The sequence below is a fragment of the Coregonus clupeaformis genome, chromosome 19, assembly GCF_020615455.1.
Source record: "Coregonus clupeaformis isolate EN_2021a chromosome 19, ASM2061545v1, whole genome shotgun sequence".
Lineage (NCBI taxonomy): Eukaryota > Metazoa > Chordata > Actinopteri > Salmoniformes > Salmonidae > Coregonus > Coregonus clupeaformis.
The window spans coordinates 9,990,980-10,010,064 of record NC_059210.1 but is presented as its reverse complement, the minus strand read 5'-3'; the positions used below and the strand labels follow the sequence as shown (position 1 = coordinate 10,010,064).

General features: G+C 40.7%; 1 protein-coding gene across 1 annotated transcript; it reads right to left on the bottom strand.

The window, feature by feature from the left end:
* Positions 1-295: 295 nt before the first annotated feature.
* On the bottom strand, positions 296-15,272 carry LOC121531628 (troponin I, cardiac muscle). The gene is made up of 8 exons (XM_041836950.2): positions 15,132-15,272; positions 13,943-13,971; positions 8,393-8,447; positions 7,521-7,652; positions 7,260-7,349; positions 6,026-6,199; positions 2,170-2,253; positions 296-488 (listed from the first exon to the last, which is right to left on the bottom strand). Exons 2-7 carry the CDS (start codon positions 13,951-13,953, stop codon positions 2,173-2,175), a joined length of 543 nt encoding a protein of 180 aa, XP_041692884.1. The 5' UTR covers positions 13,954-13,971; positions 15,132-15,272; the 3' UTR covers positions 296-488; positions 2,170-2,172.
* Between the last annotated feature and the right edge of the window lie 3,813 nt (positions 15,273-19,085).

Below are 19,085 nucleotides of genomic sequence, written 5' to 3'. Positions count from 1 at the left end.
AAACCTCAACCAAATTGAGATTGTTTGGGATGAGTCGGACCGCAGAGTGAAGGAAAAGCAGCCAACAAGTGCTCAGCATATGTGGGAACTCCTTCAAGACTGTTGGAAAAGCATTCCAGGTGAAGCTGGTTGAGAGAATGCCAAGAGTGTGCAAAGCTGTCATCAAGGCAAAGGGTGGCTATTAGAAGAATCTCAAATATAAAATATATTTTGATTTGTTTAACACTTTTATGGTTACTACATGATTCCAAATGTGTTATTTCATAGTTTTAATGTCTTCACTATTATTCTGCAATGTAAAAAATAGTACAAATAAAGAAAAAACCTTGAATGAGTAGGTGTTCTAAAACTTTTGACTGGTAGTGTATCTTTCATCTCCTACAATTATTCTTGATACCTTCAGTTTCCCTCTCCATTTCTGTTGCATCGTCTTTTATCTTCAATCAGCAAAGCCATCCTTGGAGGATACCTTGATAAACATCAATAATCTGCAAAACATTAAGTAAACACAGTAGGTGTAATTATAGTTCCATGTTACAGACCTACAGAAAGTATTCACACCCCTTGACTTTTTACACATTTTGTTGAGTTACAGCCTGAATGTAAAATTGATTAAAGTGAGATTTTGTGTCACTGGCCTACACACAATACCCCCATAATGTTAAAGTGGAATGATGTTTTTAGATTATTTTTTTATTAATTAAAAATGAAAAGCTGAAATGTCTTGAGTCAATAACTCCCTTTTTATGGCAAGCCTAAATAAAATCATGAGTAAAAATGTGTTCAACAAGTCACATAATAAGTTGCATGGACTCTGTGTGCAATAATAGTGCTTAACATGATTTTTGAATGACTACCTGATCTCTGTCCTATGTACACACATACAATTATCTGTAAGGTCCCTCAGTCGAGCAGTGAATTTCAAACAGATTCAACCACAAAGACCAGGGAGGTTTTCCAATGCCTCACAAAGAAGGGCACCTATTGGTAGATTGGTAAAAAAAAAAAAAGAATGATTTTGAATATCTCTTTGAGCATGGTAAATTATGAATTACACTTTGGATGGTGTATCAATACACATAGTCACTACAAAGATACAGGCGTCCTTCCTAACTTAGTTGCCGGAGAGGAAGGAAACTACTCAGGGATTTAACCATGAGGCCAATGGTGATTTTAAAACAGTTACAGAGTTTAATGGCTGTGATAGGATAAAACTGAGGATGGATCAACAACATTGTAGTTACTCCACAATACTAACCTAATTGACAAAGTGAAAAGAAGGAAGCCTGTACAAAATAAAAATATTTCAAAAACATACATCTTGTTTGCAATAAGGCACTAAAGTAAAACCGCAAAAAATGTGGCAAAGAAATGTACTTTATTGTAAATCTGCGGGGCAAATCCAACACAACACATCACTGAGTACCATTCTTCATATTTTCAAGCATGGTGGTGGCTGCATCATGTTATGGGTATGGTTTCTCATCGGCAAGGACTAGGGAGTTTTTTTTATTTTTTATAAAATGAAATGGAATAGAGCTAAGCACAGGCAAAATCCTAGAGGAAATCTGGTTCAGTCTGCTTTCCAACAGACATTGGGAGACAAATTCACCTTTCAGCAGGACAATAACCTAAAACTCAAAGCCAAATATACACTGGAGTTGCTTACCAAAACGACATTGAATGTTCCTGAGAGGCCTAGTTACAGTTTTGACTTAAATTGGCTTGAAAATCTATGACAAGACTTGAAAATGTCTGTCTAGCAATGATCAACAACCAACTTGACAGAGCTTGAAGAATTTTAAAAGGAATAATCTGCAAATATTGTACAATCCGTGTGTGCAAAGCTCTTAGAGACTTACCCAGAAAGACTCACAGCTGTAATCGCTGTCAAAGGTGATTCTAACAAGTATTGACTCTGGAGTGTGAATACTTATGTAAATGAGATATTTCTGTATTTCATTTTCAATACATTTGCAAAAATGTCTAAAAACATTTTTTTACTTTGTCATTATGGGGTATCGTGTGTAGATGGGTCAGAAAAAATATATATTTAATCTATTTTGAATTCAGGCTGTAACACAACAATAGGGGTATGAATTCATTCTGAAGGCTCTGCACATTGAATGCTGGAATTGATCTTCTCAGTACAGATAACGTTTTGTGTACCTTTCAAGCATCAAACATCTTCTTTCTGCCCTCCATGCCAGACATGGCATCCACATTTTGACGCCAGTCGGTGACCTCTTCCTTCTGTGTGGACCAGAAATGTATTATTTACACTCAATCAATCATTGACAAACAAACTACCTTGTTTTTCAAACAAAGTCAACACCGCAGCCATTGCTAGCTAGCCAACACTACCAGTTAGCAGTACTGTAACAACTAAATACAATATCATTTTAGTCAATGAGAATTTTGCAACGTAAAACTTCAATTTCGGAACATTCGAGATGTGTAGTCCACTTGTGTAGCTAGCATGACTGACATTGTGCTAGCTAGCCAACGTTTAATTATTTCTGCGTTATGAAAGGAACTAGACACGGACACGAATGATCTGTTTAGTGTGTTAACACACTATTGGTAGTTTGTTGTAACCAAGTATTGGTGCTAAACCGTGTGTTATTGGATGCTAGCATGCTAGTTAGCTATGGCGTCATAGGATACGGTGCCCTGGGCGGTTTTTCACGGAAGAATACTGTACCAAGTTAGCTAGCTGAATAAACTAAGTTAGAGTCTATTCCTAGAAAACATTGAACCGCTGTAGTTTACAACAATTATAATTTCTAAAGTGGAAGTTGGGAGAGTTATATTTGAGTGTTTCAGTAAAAGGTAAGTGAGGGAGGCCCCGCTCTCTCGCTTCCCCAGATGTTTAGTTAATTTTATTCCGATCTCTTTTGCATTATTGTAGCCTTTTCTGTAGCCTGTCAACTATGTGTCTGTCTATCCCTGTTCTCTCATCTCTACACAGGCCATACAAACGCTTCACACCGCGTGGCTGCTGCCACTCTAATCTGGTGGTCCCTGCGCGCACGACCCACGTGGAGTTCCAGGTCTCCGGCAGCTTCTGGAACTGCCGTTCTGCGGCCAACAAGGCAGAGTTCATCTCAGCCTATGCTACCCTCCAGTCCCTCGAACTTCTTGGCGCTGACGGAAACATGGATTACCACAGAAAACACTGCTACTCCTACTGCTCTTTCCTCGTCTGATCATGTGTTCTCACATACCCGAGAGCATCTGGTCAGCGCGGCGGTGGCACAGGAATCCTCATCTCTCCCAACTGGACATTCTCTCTTTTCCCCCTGACCCATCTGTCTAACTCCTCATTTGAATTCCATGCTGTCACAGTCACTAGCCCATTCAAGCTTAACATCCTTATCATTTCATGATGAGCTTGACGCCTTGATAAGTTCCTTTCCTGAGGATGGCTCACCCCTCACAGTTCTGGGTGACTTTAACCTCCATACGTCTGCCTTTGACTCATTTCTCTCTGCCTCCTTCTTTCCACTCCTCTCCTCTTTTGACCTCACCCTCTCACCATCCCCCCCTACTCACAAGGCAGGCAATACGCTTGACCTCATCTTTACTAGATGCTGTTCTTCTACTAATCTCACTGCAACTCCCCTCCAAGTCTCCGACCACTACTTTGTATCCTTTTCTCTCTCGCTCTCCTCCAACACTACTCACTCTGCCCCTACTCAGATGGTAATGTGCCGTCGCAACCTTCGCTCTCTCTCTCCCGCTACTCTCTCCTCTTCCATCCTATCTTCTCTTCCCTCTGCTAAATCCTTCTCCCTCCGATCTCCTGATTATGCCTCCTCAACCCTCCTCTCCTTCCTTTCTGCATCTTTTGACTCTCTAAGTCCCCTATCCTCCCGGCCGGCTCGGTCCTCCCCTCCTGCTCCTTGGCTTGACGACTCATTGCAAGCTCACAGAACAGGGCTCCAGGCAATTGAGGAAAACTAGACTCCCTGCGGACCTGTCATCTTTTCACTCCCTCCTCTCTACATTTTCTTCCTCTGTTTCTGCTGCTAAAGCCACTTTCTACCACTCTAAATTTCAAGCCTCTGCCTCTAACCCTAGGAAGCTCTCTGCCACCTTCTCCTCCCTGCTGAATCCTCCTCCTCCTCCCCCTCCCTCCTCCCTCTCTGTGGATGACTCCGTCAACCATTTTGAAAAGAAGGTTGACGACATCTGATCCTCATTTATTAAGTCAAATGACACCGCTGGTCCTGCAGAGATCCTGGTCCTGCTCACACTGCCCTACCCTATGCTTTGACTTCTTTCTCCCCTCTCTCTCCAGATGAAATCTTGCGACTTGTGATGGCCGGCCGCCCAACAACCTGCCCGCTTGACCCTATCCCCTCCTCTCTTCTCCAGACCATTTCCGGAGACCTTCTCCCTTACCTCACCTCGCTCATCAACTCATCCTTGACCGCTGGCTATGTCCCTTCCGTCTTCAAGAGAGCGAGAGTTACACCCCTCCTCAAAAAACCTACACTCGATCCCTCCGATGTCAACAACTACAGACCAGTATCCCTTCTTTCTTTTCTCTCCAAAACTCTTGAGCGTGCCGTCTCTAGCCAACTCTCCTGCTATCTCTCTCAGAATTACCTTCTTGATCCAAACCAGTCAGGTTTCAAGACTGGTCATTCAACTGAGACTGCTCTTCTCTGTGTCACGGAGGCTCTCCGCACTGCTAAAGCTAACTCTCTCTCCCCTGCTCTTATCCTTCTAGACCTATCTGCTGCCTTTGATACTGTGAACCACCAGATCCTCCTCTCCACCCTCTCCAAGTTGGGCATCTCCGGCGCTGCTCACTCTTGGATTGCGTCCTACCAGACAGGTCGCTCCTACCAGGTGGCGTGGCGAGAATCTGTCTCCACACCACATGCTCTCACCAATGGTGTCCCCCAGGGCTCAGTTCTAGGCCCTCTCCTATTCTCTCTATACCCCAAGTCACTTGGCTCTGTCATATCCTCACATGGTCTCTCCTATCATTGCTACGCAGACGACACACAATACATTTTCTCCTTTCCCCATTCTGATAACCAGGTGGCGAATTGCATCTCTGCATGTCTGGCAGACATATCAGTGTGGATGTCAGATCACCACCTCAAGCTGAACCTCGGCAAGACGGAGCTGATCTTCCTCCCGGGGAAGGACTGCCCGCTCCATGATCTCGCCATCACGGTTGACAACTCCATTGTGTCCTCCTCCCAGAGTGCAAAGAACCTTGACGTGACCCTGGACAACACCCTGTCGTTCTCCGCTAACATCAAAGCGGTGACCCAATCCTGCAGGTTCATGCTCTACAACATTCGCAGAGTACGACCCTACCTTACACAGAAAGCGGCACAGGTCCTAATCCAGGCACTTGTCATCTCCCGTCTGGATTACTGCAACTCGCTGTTGGCTGGGCTCCCTGCCTGTGCCATTAAACCCCTACAACTTATCCAGAACGCTGCAGCCTGTCTGGTGTTCAACCTTCCCAAGTTCTCTCATGTCACCCCGCTCCTCCGCACATTCCACTGGCTTCCAGTTGAAGCTCACATCTACTACAAAACCATGGTGCTTGCCTACGGAGCTGTGAGGGGAACGGCACCTCCTTACCTTCAGGCTCTGATCAGACCCTACACCCAAACGAGGGCACTACGTTCATCCACCTCTGGCCTGCTAGCCCCCCTACCTCTACGGAAGCACAGTTCCCGCTCAACCCAGTCAAAGCTATTCGCTGCTCTGGCACCCCAATGGTGGAACAAGCTCCCCCACGACGCCAGGACAGCGGAGTCACTGACCACCTTCCGGAGACACTTGAAACCCTACCTCTTTAAGGAACACCTGGAATAGTATAACAGTAATCCATCTACACCCCCCCTCCCCCAGTGGTGGTTGTCCCACTGGCTATCCTAAGTTGAATGCACCAATTTGTAAGTCGCTCTGGATAAGAGCATCTGCTAAATGACTTAAATGTTAAATGTTGTACAACGTCAAGTACAACAGGCTGAGCATGCACCAGTCTTACTTTCTCCTCTGCCTTCTTGACTGTCTTGAGGTTGGACTTGAAGTCGATGGTCTCCTTATGCTTGGAGCCCAGCAGAACACTAAGCATGGCTTCAGCTGAGATCTTCACCCTCCTCAGGTTTGGTTTCTTGAACTTGCTCTGCAGCTCAATGATCTTTAGTCCCAACTCATGGATCTGGCAGAGCACAAAGAACAGAGGACATTTTACATTTACATTCTAGACATTTAGCAGAGGCTCTTATCCAGAGTGACTCTTATTAGTGCATTCATCTTAAAGGAAAAATCCACCCCAAAAAACTATTTAGTGTTTTTTTTTTTTCATTAGTCCACTGTTGATACAGTCTCAAAATGTTTTGCATGTCATCAGTCAAGTTTTAAAGATGTGTCACATATCATCATGATGATGTGGGAAGTGACACTTTGCTTCTTGAAAGTCCAATATCTTGAAAACTTGACTGCTGACATGCAAAACATTTTTGGACTGTATTAACAGTGGACTAATTAAGAAAAATACCAAAAGTTAGTTTTTGAGTGTATTTTTCCTGTAGAGTAGCTAAGGGAGACAACCACGTATCACAGTAAGCAGGACTTAGTAACTTTCAGCTACAATACAGGCTCTCACATTAACTGTGATCATTGACATTATCTATGTCTTAAATGGCATCCTATTCCCTTTATAGTGTACTACCTTTGACCAGGGCCTATATTTCTATCAGTCCAATTTGCACACTTAGTCCTCCCAGTTGTGCAGTAACTAGTATGTACTGTGGCTGACCTATTATTATTATTTTTAGTCATTTAGCAGACGCTCTTATCCAGAGCGAGTTACAGGAGCAATTAGGGTTTAAGTGCCTTGCTCAAGGGCACATCGACAGATTTTTCACCTAGTCGGCTCGGGGATTAGAACCACCTTTCGGTTACTGGCACAACGCTCTTACCCACTAAGCTACCTGCCGACCTTCACTCTAAATGTATGTTCTAAACTCATAACCACCGGGAGGCAGTGTTTTGACAGTGTCATCTTGAAATATACGGTCCAAGCGTTCAAAAAAGGTGCAGGTTGGACTGATAGAAGTAGAAGTGATTCACGTGTTAGAGGAATATTGCAATCATTTTATGATATCATAGCTGCACACTATACCTTATATACAATAATCTATAAAACATTTCAACTATCTTTTGTCATTTCCCTCTGGAATTATTTGTTTTCTACAAATTATTTTGGGGTATCCTACCTCCTTGTCATTTTTGGTAACTTTGAGTCCCACGTCATATCGCTCCTCATCTACCACATTGATCTTATGGTGCAGATCTTTGCACAAATCCTGCCAAGAGAACAAAAGACAGCTAATTTATCTTATTTTATTTTGTTACACTTTCTGTAAGGAATTTCAACTGTGTCGTGCATTATAATGCATTATGGACGGCTCATATGTTGTTATAAATGCACTCATAACAGTTTTGTATACAATGTCAGTGTGAGCATCAGTGTGTACCTGGAGCTCCTCCACAGACAAGCCAGAAAGTTTGAGAGGAGGGACTCTCTCAGCCAGAGCTTCATCTCTTTCTCTCTTCTTCTCCTCCACCTCAACCTCTAGCATCTGGCCAGCTACAGTCAGCAATCTGATCTATAGGAGAATAAAGCTACAGTCAGCAATCTGATCTATAGGAGAATAAAGCTACAGTCAGCAATCTGATCTATAGGAGAATAACGCTACAGTCAGCAATCTGATCTATAGGAGAATAACGCTACAGTCAGCAATCTGATCTATAGGAGAATAACGCTACGGTCAGCAATCTGATCTATAGGAGAATAACGCTACAGTCAGCAATCTGATCTATAGGAGAATAAAGCTACAGTCAGCAATCTGATCTATAGGAGAATAAAGCTACAGTCAGCAATCTGATCTATAGGAGAATAAAGCTACAGTCAGCAATCTGATCTATAGGAGAATAAAGCTACAGTCAGCAATCTGATCTATAGGAGAATAAAGCTACAGTCAGCAATCTGATCTATAGGAGAATAACGCTACGGTCAGCAATCTGATCTATAGGAGAATAAAGCTACAGTCAGCAATCTGATCTATAGGAGAATAAAGCTACAGTCAGCAATTTGATCTATAGGAGAATAAAGCTAGAGTCAGCAATCTGGTAACTTCTGATCTTTAGGAAGGAGCATAAAGCTAGAGTCTATCTGATCTATAGGACCATTTACATCCAAAAGAGGCAAAAAAGGTTACGAGGTCAGGGTTCGTGAGCTACACATGCGCAACACATTATGGCATGCATTCTGTTTATATAACATTCATGTCGCAAGTGTAAGACTACTTGTTTGTTTCTTGTGTTGACAATGGAATGCAACGCTCACCTTTAACCCCAACCGTCGGGCTGAGGAGATCTTGGACTTTTCTTTTGGTTTCGGTCTGTGTCATTAGAAGGGGAAAAAAGAAAGAGAGAGAGAGATAACATTTAAATGTATTAACCTGTCATTTATAGTGATTAATTTATAAAATTCACACCAAGGTTATAATACTTTTGTGTTTTTATATTCGTTTTTATTTCTATTAGTTTAAAGATTTTTTTAACAAATTCAGTTTGATTCAGTTAGTTTTCAAATCCACTTTACAATTTTTTCTTTAGTTTAAGTTTTATAAAACATTTATATTTCATTTTTATATTATTTCGTTTCAGTTTTAGTTTTACTGTTAGGGGACAGAAAGTAGCCTATGCGTGGGATTTTTTTTTATGTGTTGTATAGTTTGTGTTTTTGGGGATGCCACTTCTTGCCACTGGGGGGCAGTAATACATAAGGTTAGGTTAGTTTTAAAGATGGATCCCACAGTAGGCGGCAACAGCACCACAGCCGCCCCACTATCGTTGTTATTGTTTTTGTTGCCGAGCTGAGGAGACGTCGCGCAGCATGGTAAAAAAAACTGTTGGTTGTTTGCAGTAACTTCTTTGTTGTTGTAATATTGCAAACGGCCGTGGCTGTTTCACCATTGAGGATTCCAGCTTTAAAGGTAAACTCAGCGAGATGAAGTAGATGCACGAAGTTAACAGTAGTGCTGGGTCAATTTCCCCAACAACCAGAGGGGTATACTACAAAGCAGGATCAACGAGTTAGCAAGCTAACTTTGATAAACAACCAGAAATAACTATAGATTTTCTGGTTCATTAAGAAATCTCACCTTAAATATATGTTTTTGGTTGTTGAGTCAATTAGATCATGCTTATCCGCTTAAAAAATTTATTGTTATTTCAGAATATTCTGGGAAGTTAGCTGGCTAAATCTCTGATCTTACTTTGTATTATACGCCTCAGGAGCATTGAAGCGCTAGGCTAAACCTCTCTGCTGTTTTGGTCCACGTTGTAGCAGAGTGAAGAGCACAAGTGCAGACACTCTGTGTGACTGTGTGAGAGCAAAGTCTTGCATCTGCTCATCTTAATGGGTATGTTCGAGTGGATCACTTTTGTCAAGTTGGTGACCTTCTTCTTCTTCTTCTTCTTCTTCTTCTTCTTCTATGGTATTATGGCGGTCCGCAAACAAGCGGTGTTGAATGGAATTGAAGGATGGGACTAATAACAACTAACAACAAATAATAACAAGATAACTAATCATGTAAGCATACCCCCCTAAAAAAAAAAAAAAAAAGAATTGTAAAGTGGTTATCCCACTGGCTATAGGGTGAATGCACCTATTTGTAAGTCGCTCTGGATAAGAGCGTCTGCTAAATGACGTAAATGTAAATGTAAATGTAATAATAAGTATATAGGTTGTAGGTTGGGAGCTTTTGTGAAAGAGCACAGTTAGAAAGATATGGCATATAGAAGCAAACCGGATGGACATCATGAAATGAAAATGATCTGAGAGGTTGAGAGTAGAGGAAGTTCAGGAGAAAAAACAAACAAAATATAATTATTGTAAAATGGACTGTGTCCATAAAATGTAGATAGTAGGTATAAGCTGGAAGTAGAGGCCTAAGCATTGTTGTTCACTAGTTTACTCCAAGTAGGGAAAGGGTGGTGGGGTTGGAAAGTAATAAAGGGGAATATATATATATTTTTAAAGGATATGTATGTGTGTGTATGTATGTATGTGTATATGTATGTATGTATATATATATATATATATATATATATATATATATATATATATATATATATATATATATATATTTAAACATGGGGGATTGGAAGTGATGCAGACAATTACATTGATGGACATTACAATCTATCTACAATATTAAGCTGATCTACCCCCCCTAAAAGAATAAATAATAAAACGTTAGAGGTGCATGCCGCCACCTACTCTATGGGCGGTAAGATAAAAACTAAAATAGACACATAAAAAAAACCATCAGACTCCTTCAGTCACATTCCAATTCAAGTCACATCCCTACACATGCTCAGAGGCCGGTGAGGGCGGAACATCCTTTGACAGGATTTCTTACAATGCCTCGGCTGTAAACTCACTGAGTCCCAAAAAGGGTTCTGCTGCACTCACAATAATTTACCACCACAGTTGCAGCATATAACCTCAGCTGGCATACAATATTCTTACAGTCTGCATACACTTGATACATCCCCAAATATTTTGCATTTATAACACTGGAGGGGCTTGTGCACAAAAGCTCTTACAGGGTATCTCATAAAGCCTAGCTTTGCATGGGAAGAGAGAGACTCATAAAAAAACTATAATATGGACGAAGTTAGTTTCCTTACTTCATTCACCATACAGGTCAGTCGACGCGCACCAATCACTTCACCTACTTCCTCAGGTATATCATTTGCATCCACTTCATGTGCAGCCCCAGAAATAATCCCCTTGACAGACGCCATGCTTCGGAAATCCATGCACAAAACGTTCCATTCCAAAATAATTTGGAGGCTCAAAGCTTAAAGGTTCTTCTGTTCCACGGACACACAAAAAAACGGAATAAGACCAGCTCTTGTGACTCTCACCGACGCCACCTCACCCAATGCATCCATTATGCTGATGCCACCTCACCCAATGCATCCATTATGCTGATGATGCCACCTCACCCAATGCATCCATTATGCTGATGCCACCTCACCCAATGCATCCATTATGCTGATGCCACCTCACCGAATGCATCCATTATGCTGATGCCACCTCACCCAATGCATCCATTATGCTGATGCCACCTCACCCAATGCATCCATTATGCTGATGCCACCTCACCCAATGCATCCATTATGCTGATGCCACCTCACCCAATGCATCCATTATGCTGATGCCACCTCACCCAATGCATCCATTATGCTGATGCCACCTCACCCAATGCATCCATTATGCTGATGCCACCTCACCCAATGCATCCATTATGCTCCTTGTGACTTCAAAACGGATCCCCCAGGTAACATTGATCCAAAACCCTCACTCCGACTATAAACAAATCTAGAGATTTCTTAGTTTCCATCACAACTTTACTTCTTTTGTTTCCTTTCTTTTTCACCACTGCAACTCAGTGGTTCTCTCTCTTCTTCACCCGACCCACCATCAGTTTCGAACAGAACATCCGTTTCCGCCATCTTCCCTCTCTCTCTCTCATCTCTGTGGAACCGCGTCGGTGGCAGTGCTCAGTGGTCTGGTCTCCAAGTCGGTGACCATTGTTGGTCATGCCTTTCAAAGTGTGTTGCTTTCTGGGAATACACATTTTCTGACTTGCGCCTACAGGTCGACTGCATTATCTTTTAAAAAATCACGTGATCAGAGGTCATGAAGTTTTGACTGCAGTCGAGAGCAAGTTTCTGCAGTTGTTCTTCATCCTTCAGCCATCGCCTGCATTGTGGGAGGCTCTATTTTCAACCAATCATTAGGATGTTTTTGTTTTACCCACGCGAACGTGACCAAAGACATGACTGAAACAGGAACCAATTTGCCATGATTTTAAGTGCATTCGGAAAGTATTCAGGTCCTATCACTTTTTCCACATTTTGTTACGTTAGAGCCTTATTCTAAAATGGATTAAATATTATTTTTTAATCATCAATCTACACACAATACCCCATAATGAAAAAGAGAAAACAGGTTTTTAGACATTTTTTTAGACAAAAATCAGAAATACCTTATTTACATAAGTATTCAGACCCTTTGTTATGAGACTTGAAATTGAGATCAGGTGCATCCTGTTTCCATTGATCATCCTTGAGATGTTTCTACAACTTGATTGGAGTCCACCTGTGGTAAATTCAATTGATTGGACAGGATTTGGAAAGGCACACACCTGTCTATATAAGGTCCCACAGTTGACAGTGCATGTCAGAGCAAAAACTAAGCCATGAGGTCAAAGGAAATGTCCGTAGAGCTCCGAGACAGGATTGTGTCGAGGCACAGATCTGGGGAAGGGTACCAAAAAATTCTGCAGCATTGAAGGTCCCCAAGAACACAGTGGCCTCCATCATTCTTAAATGGAAGAAGTTTGGAACCACCAAGACTCTTCCTAGAGCTGGCTGCCCGGCCAAACTGAGCAATCGAGGGAGAAGGGCATTGGTCAAGGAGGTGACCAAGAACCCAATCGTCACTCTGACAGAGCTCCAGAGTTCCTCTGTGGAGATGGGAGAACCTTCCAGAAAGACAACCATCTCTGCAGCACTCCACCAATCAGGCCTTTATGGTAGAGTGGCCAGACGGAAGCCACTCCTCAGTAAAAGGCACATGACAGCCCACTTGGAGTTTGCCAAAAGGCAACTAAAGGACTCAGACCATGAGAAACAAGATTCTCTGGTCTGATGAAACCAAGATTGAACTCTTTAACCTGAATGCCAAGCGTCACGTCTGGAGGAAACCAGGCACCGCTCATCACCTGGCCAATACCATCCCTACGGTGAAGCATGGTGGTGGCAGCATCATGCTGTGGGGATATTTTTCAGCAGCAGGGACTGGGAAACTGGTCAGGGTTGAGGGAAAGATGAATGGAGCAAAGTACAGAGAGATCCTTGATGAAAACCTGCTCCAGAGTGCTCAGGACCTCAGACTGGGGCGAAGGTTCACCTTCAAACAGGACAATGACCCTAAGCACACAGCCAAGACAACGCATTCAACCTGATAGAGCTTTAGAGGATCTGCAGAGAAGAATGGGAGAAACTCCCCAAACCTTCAACAAAGTACTGAGTAAAGGGTCTGAATACTTATGTAAATGTGATATTTCAGTTTTTAATTTTTAATAACTTTGCAAAAAAAATCTAAAACCTGTTTTTGCTTTGTCGTTATGGGGTATTGTGTGTAGATTGATGAGGGGAAAAAAACAATTCAATCCATTTTAGAATAAGGCTGTAACGTAACAAAATGTGGAAAAAGTGAAGGGGTCTGAATACTTTCCGAATGCACTGTATGTATGGATAAATGCCTACAAGTAAATGTGATATTTGAGGCTCTCTATCACTAATTGATTTTACAATGTGTACACACATAATATTATTAAAACCATGTTTATAAACAATTCTAACTTTTGGCTGTCACAGATGCACCTCCCCCGGGCTCCACTCCTCGACTTTCGTCTACAGTCGGTTGCTTCAGCCTTAACACTCAAACACACCCACTATCAACGGTACTGCTAGTGGCAACGACATCTCGCGAGTCTACCTTTAAATTGTAAATTAAATCTCAATGTGATCTGCCAGATTCAGAAGCTTGAAAACCCCATTAGAAGAAGAAAAAAAAGCTTCGCTTTTTGACCCCCCAAAAACTAGAATTGAACATAATTAATGTTTATTTTATTTTAGTTAGTTTTGGAGTCAAAGATAATAGTTTCAGTAGAGTGTTAGTTTTTCTAATGGGTTTGTTCATTATTTTATTTCAGTATACTAAATAGTTTTTTTATGATTAGTTTTCGTTTTAGTTTCAGTTTTAGTTTACTATAATAACTTGGATACACACGTGAACATGAATACTTACGCGTCCGCCATGTTTGCCTTCTTATCTTACTGAAATGTAGAGAGGGAAAGAAAATAGCATTTTTACATAAAGATAAAAAGAGTGAACAGAACATTCAGGCTTATATACTGTAGATGAACATCCAGGTTAGCCTTTTTATCCACTCATGATATTTTTTTTTAAATGTTGGAATAATTGTTCTTTATTTATATACTATGTATTGCAAATACAATTCAGTGAATGTATCTTTCACTTCTGCACCAATTGAGCTGTTGCCAATGCTGAGGTTGGGGATTGATGACTGGTTGCACCAATTGAGTTGTTGCCAATGCTGAGGATGGGGATTGATGACTGGTTGTATCCTCGTTGGGTTCTATGTCACATACTCAGTGCATGTGTTGCCTCATTAAACCTCTCTTAGATAATTTATTGTGCACTGCTGGTTAAGCCTGTGTCCAAGTCCAAAAGAGGCCTCAGTCCATACTTGAGGAAGGAAGTTATTTTATTGTAGCGCATTTGAATTGTGAGGCAGAATAGGGTTATTGATATTTGTAGCTCACATGACCTGATTGCAAAGGTCAACATATCATGCAATGAAACTTTGAGATACTATTATATATTACATATCATTATTTTCTGGGAAAATGTGAGAGCATGTAACACCCAAGTGACAAACCATTACAATACATTTGCATTTGACATTTCTATCAATTTCAAAGGCTGTGCTGGTTTCTTTTTTGCTCCCAGGTAAAAAGTAGAGTAGAAACAATGTGACTGAATGTTATATTTAAATAGTTAAATATATAAATATTGTAAAACATTTCATTGAAAATATAAGATTTACAATGTGAGGAGCTAACATTTATCTCCATAACTGACACGAGTCTCTGCATACAGTATGTGTCAATATAGACCATAGCCCACAAATTCAAAGGCATGTGAACTAATTAACACTAACTATCTTGCTGCTGTCTTCAGCAAAATATTAATCCAGTGTGTCGTCATATCAGCTATTTCCTATCTGAATTCTAGCAGACCCTCCAGAAATAAATACAATTCACCTATACTGAAAAATTACACATTCCCAAACTATGTTTTCCACCGCCTTTTCAACACTCTTCCTGCATTCATATTGTACATAACATTTAATAAATGTAATCTACACAGAAGATGAAATATAAAAAAACATAAGTGGTCATTGGAGACGTACCTTTTAAGATGTAGAAAAGGCTGAGAGAGGGAGAGAATGAGGGGAGTGAGCGAGCGCAGGCTGAGAGAGTAGCTGAGAGAGGATAGGGGGGAAATCATTCAGATTTATAGTTTCTAACCCCTGTGTGAATGGCTCACTAAAATAGACTGCTCTCTGTCCAAGCCACTCTCCTGCTGACACTGACGTTTACAAACATTATTCAGGCAGGAAAGGGCTGCAATAAAACAACTTATATGGACTTGGACGTTTGGGCAATACACTTTCTGTCTGTCGCGTGGTTCTGACGCCACCCGTTGGTGGCAAGTTAGCATGACGCATTCAGTGTTAGATCCCCTCTAGACCTCCCCTGTGGCTTGTCTGTAGACTCCTACAGCATCCTATGGTTAGATGCCATAGGAGTCTACCAACTTGTCTCAGGGCAACTATAGACCCTCTGTGTAGGCCAAGAGGCCAGTCTCACACACGTACATCTTTTGAACTCTGTACAAAGTAGGGACTAATGTCAACGGGAATAGAGATGTCCTAAAATGTCAACGGGAATAGAGATGTCCTAAAATGTCAACGGGAATAGAGATGTCCTAAAATGTATACCGTAACCATGTCCTTAATCTTGCTGCCCTTCCTCTGGTTAATTCTTACCTCAAATTTTGAAACCTTAGATGTTAATATAATCATACCTTTCTAGCGAGTATTTAAATTGCTATAATAATTATATTCTGTACGGTGATAAAGGACATCCTTATCTTACACCCCTAGAAAATGTAATTAAAAAAAATATATATATATTTATGTTTGTACATTTAGGTATGACACGGTATTTGGCATGGTTCTAAGAGTCAGAGGCATCTGTTTGAATTTGGTCTTATACCCAAAATAATCAATCTCAGGTCATCTAATATTAGCACTGGTCAATACCAAGGAAACACATGGGGTGGGCTAGCTAAGTGTTTTGGTTTAGTATTTGTTTGAGTTGATTCTCTGCATGAAGTACTTTGATAGAAGTGTTAAGGATCCCCATGTGTACAGTAGCTGCCTGATGTCAATTGTAGAACTGTCTTCCTATATAACATACATGTACAGTTGAAGCCGGAAGTTTACATACACCTTAGCCAAATACATTTAAACTCAGTTTTTCACTATTCCTGACATTTAATCCTAGTAAAAATTCCCTGTATTAGGTCAGTTAGGATCACCACTTTATTTTAAGAATGTGAAATGTCAGAATAATAGTAGAGAGAATGATTTATTTCAGCTTTTATTCCTTTCATCACATTCCCAGTGGGTCAGAAGTTTACATACACTCAATTAGTATTTGGTAGCATTGCCTTTAAATTGTTTAACTTGGGTCAAACGTTTCAGGTAGCCTTCCACAAGCTTCCCACAATAAGTTGGGTGAATTTTGGCCCATTCCTCCTGACAGAGCCGGTGTAACTGAGTCAGGTTTGTAGGCCTCCTTGCTCGCACACGCTTGTTCAGTTCTGCCCACCAATTTTCTATAGGATTGAGGTCAGGGCTTTGTGATGGCCACTCCAATACCTTGACTTTGTTGTCCTTAAGCCATTTTGCCACAACTTTGGAAGTATGCTTGGGGTCATTGTCCATTTGGAAGACCCATTTGCGACCAAGCTTTAACTTCCTGACTGATGTCTTGAGATGTTGCTTCAATATATCCACATAATTTTCCTTCCTCATGATGCCATCTATTTTGTGAAGTGCACCAGTCCCTCCTGCAGCAAAGCACCCCCACAGCATGATGCTGCCACCCCCGTGCTTCACGGTTGGGGTGGTGTTCTTCGGCTTGCAAGCAACCCCCTTTTTCCTCCAAACATAACGATGGTCATTATGGCCAAACAGTTCTATTTTTGTTTCATCAGACCAGAGGACATTTCTCTAAAAAGTACGATCTTTGTCCCCATGTGCAGTTTCAAACCGTAGTCTGGCTTTTTTATGGTGGTTTTGGAGCAGTGGCTTCTTCCTTGCTGAGCGGCCTTTAAGGTTATGTCGATATAGGACTCGTTTTACTGTGGATATAGAAACTTCTGTACCTGTTTCCTGCAGCATCTTCACAAGGTCCTTTGCTGTTGTTCTGGGATTGATTTGCACTTTTCACACCAAAGTACATTCATCTCTAGGAGACAGAACGCATCTCCTTCCTGAGCGGTATGACGGCTGCGTGGTCCCATGGTGTTTATACTTGCGTACTATTGTTTGTACAGATGAACGTGGTACCTTCAGGCGTTTGGAAATTGCTCCCAAGGATGAACCAGACATGTGGAGGTCTACAATATTTTTTCTGAGGTCTTGGCTGATTTATTTTGGAGGCCTTGAAATACATCCACAGGTACACTGCCAATTGACTCAAATGATGTCAATTAGCCTACCAGAAGCTTCTAAAGCCATTACATCATTTTCTGGAATTTCCCAAGCTGTTTAAAGGCACAGTCAACTTAGTGTATGTAACTTCTGACCCACTGGAATTGTGATACAGTGAATTATAAGTGAAATAATCTGTCTGTAAACAATTGTTGGAAAAATTACTTGTGTCATGCACGAAGTAGATGTCCTAACCGACTTGCCAAAACTATAGTTTGTTAACAAGAAATTTGTGGAGTGGTTGAAAAACGAGTTTTAATGACTCCAACCTAAGTGTATGTAAACTTCAGACTTCAACTGTATGTACCACATCACATTTAGGTTTCTTTATGTGATAATTAGCCAACACATCAGACCGCCACCTGTGACCTGAGATCAAGCTATATAAATCTTAGTGGTGCTTTATTTAGCGTGGGACTAACAGGTGTTAGTGTAAGGTGGCAGATCTTGATGTGGGGTAACCCGATCCAGCCAGAGTTCATTCTCTGTGTGAATGCAGTACGAGACATCAATGGCACAAAGGAAATAACCACTTTGATATCCTGTAAATTTATCGTGTCTTTGATATCCTGTATATTTATCATGTCTTTGATATCCTGTACATTTATCAAGTCTTTGATATCCTGTACATTTATCATGTCTTTGATATCCTGTACATTTATCAAGTCTTTGATATCCTGTATATTTATCATGTCTTTGATATCCTGTATATTTATCATGTCTTTGATATCCTGTATATTTATAATGTCTTTGATATCCTGTACATTTATCATGTCTTTGATATCCTGTACATTTATCACGTCTTTGATATCCTGTATATCTATCATATCTTTGATATCCTGTACATTTATTATGTCTTTGATATCCTGTATATTTATCATGTCTTTGTTATCCTGTACATTACTTTGATATCCTGTATATTTATCATGTCTTTGATGTCCTGTACATTTATCATGTCTATATCCTGTATATTTATCACAGTGAGGGAAAAAAGTATTTGATCACCTGCTGATTTTGTACGTTTGCCCACTGACAAAGAAATGATCAGTCTATAATTTTAATGGTAGGTTTATCTGAACAGTGAGAGACAGAATAACAACAAAAAAATCCAGAGAAACGCATGTCAAAAATGTTATAAAATGATTTGCATTTTCCCTCACTGTATATATCCTGTACATTTATCATGACTTTGATATCCTGTATATCTATCATATCTTTGATATCCTGTATTTATAATGTCTTTGATATCCTGTACATTACTTTGATATCCTGTATATTTATAATGTCTTTGATATCCTGTACGTTTATCATGTCTTTGATATCCTGTACATTTATCACATCTATATCCTGTATATTTATCATGTCTTTGATATCCTGTACATTTATAATGTCTTTGATATCCTGTATATCTATCATATCTTTGATATCCTGTACATTTATCATGTCTTTGATGTCCTGTACATTACTTTGATATCCTATATATTTATAATGTTTATAATATTTATAAGGCGGCAGGTAGCTTAGTGGTTAAGAGCGTTGTGCCAGTAACCGAAAGGTCGCTGGTTCTAATCCCCGAGCCGA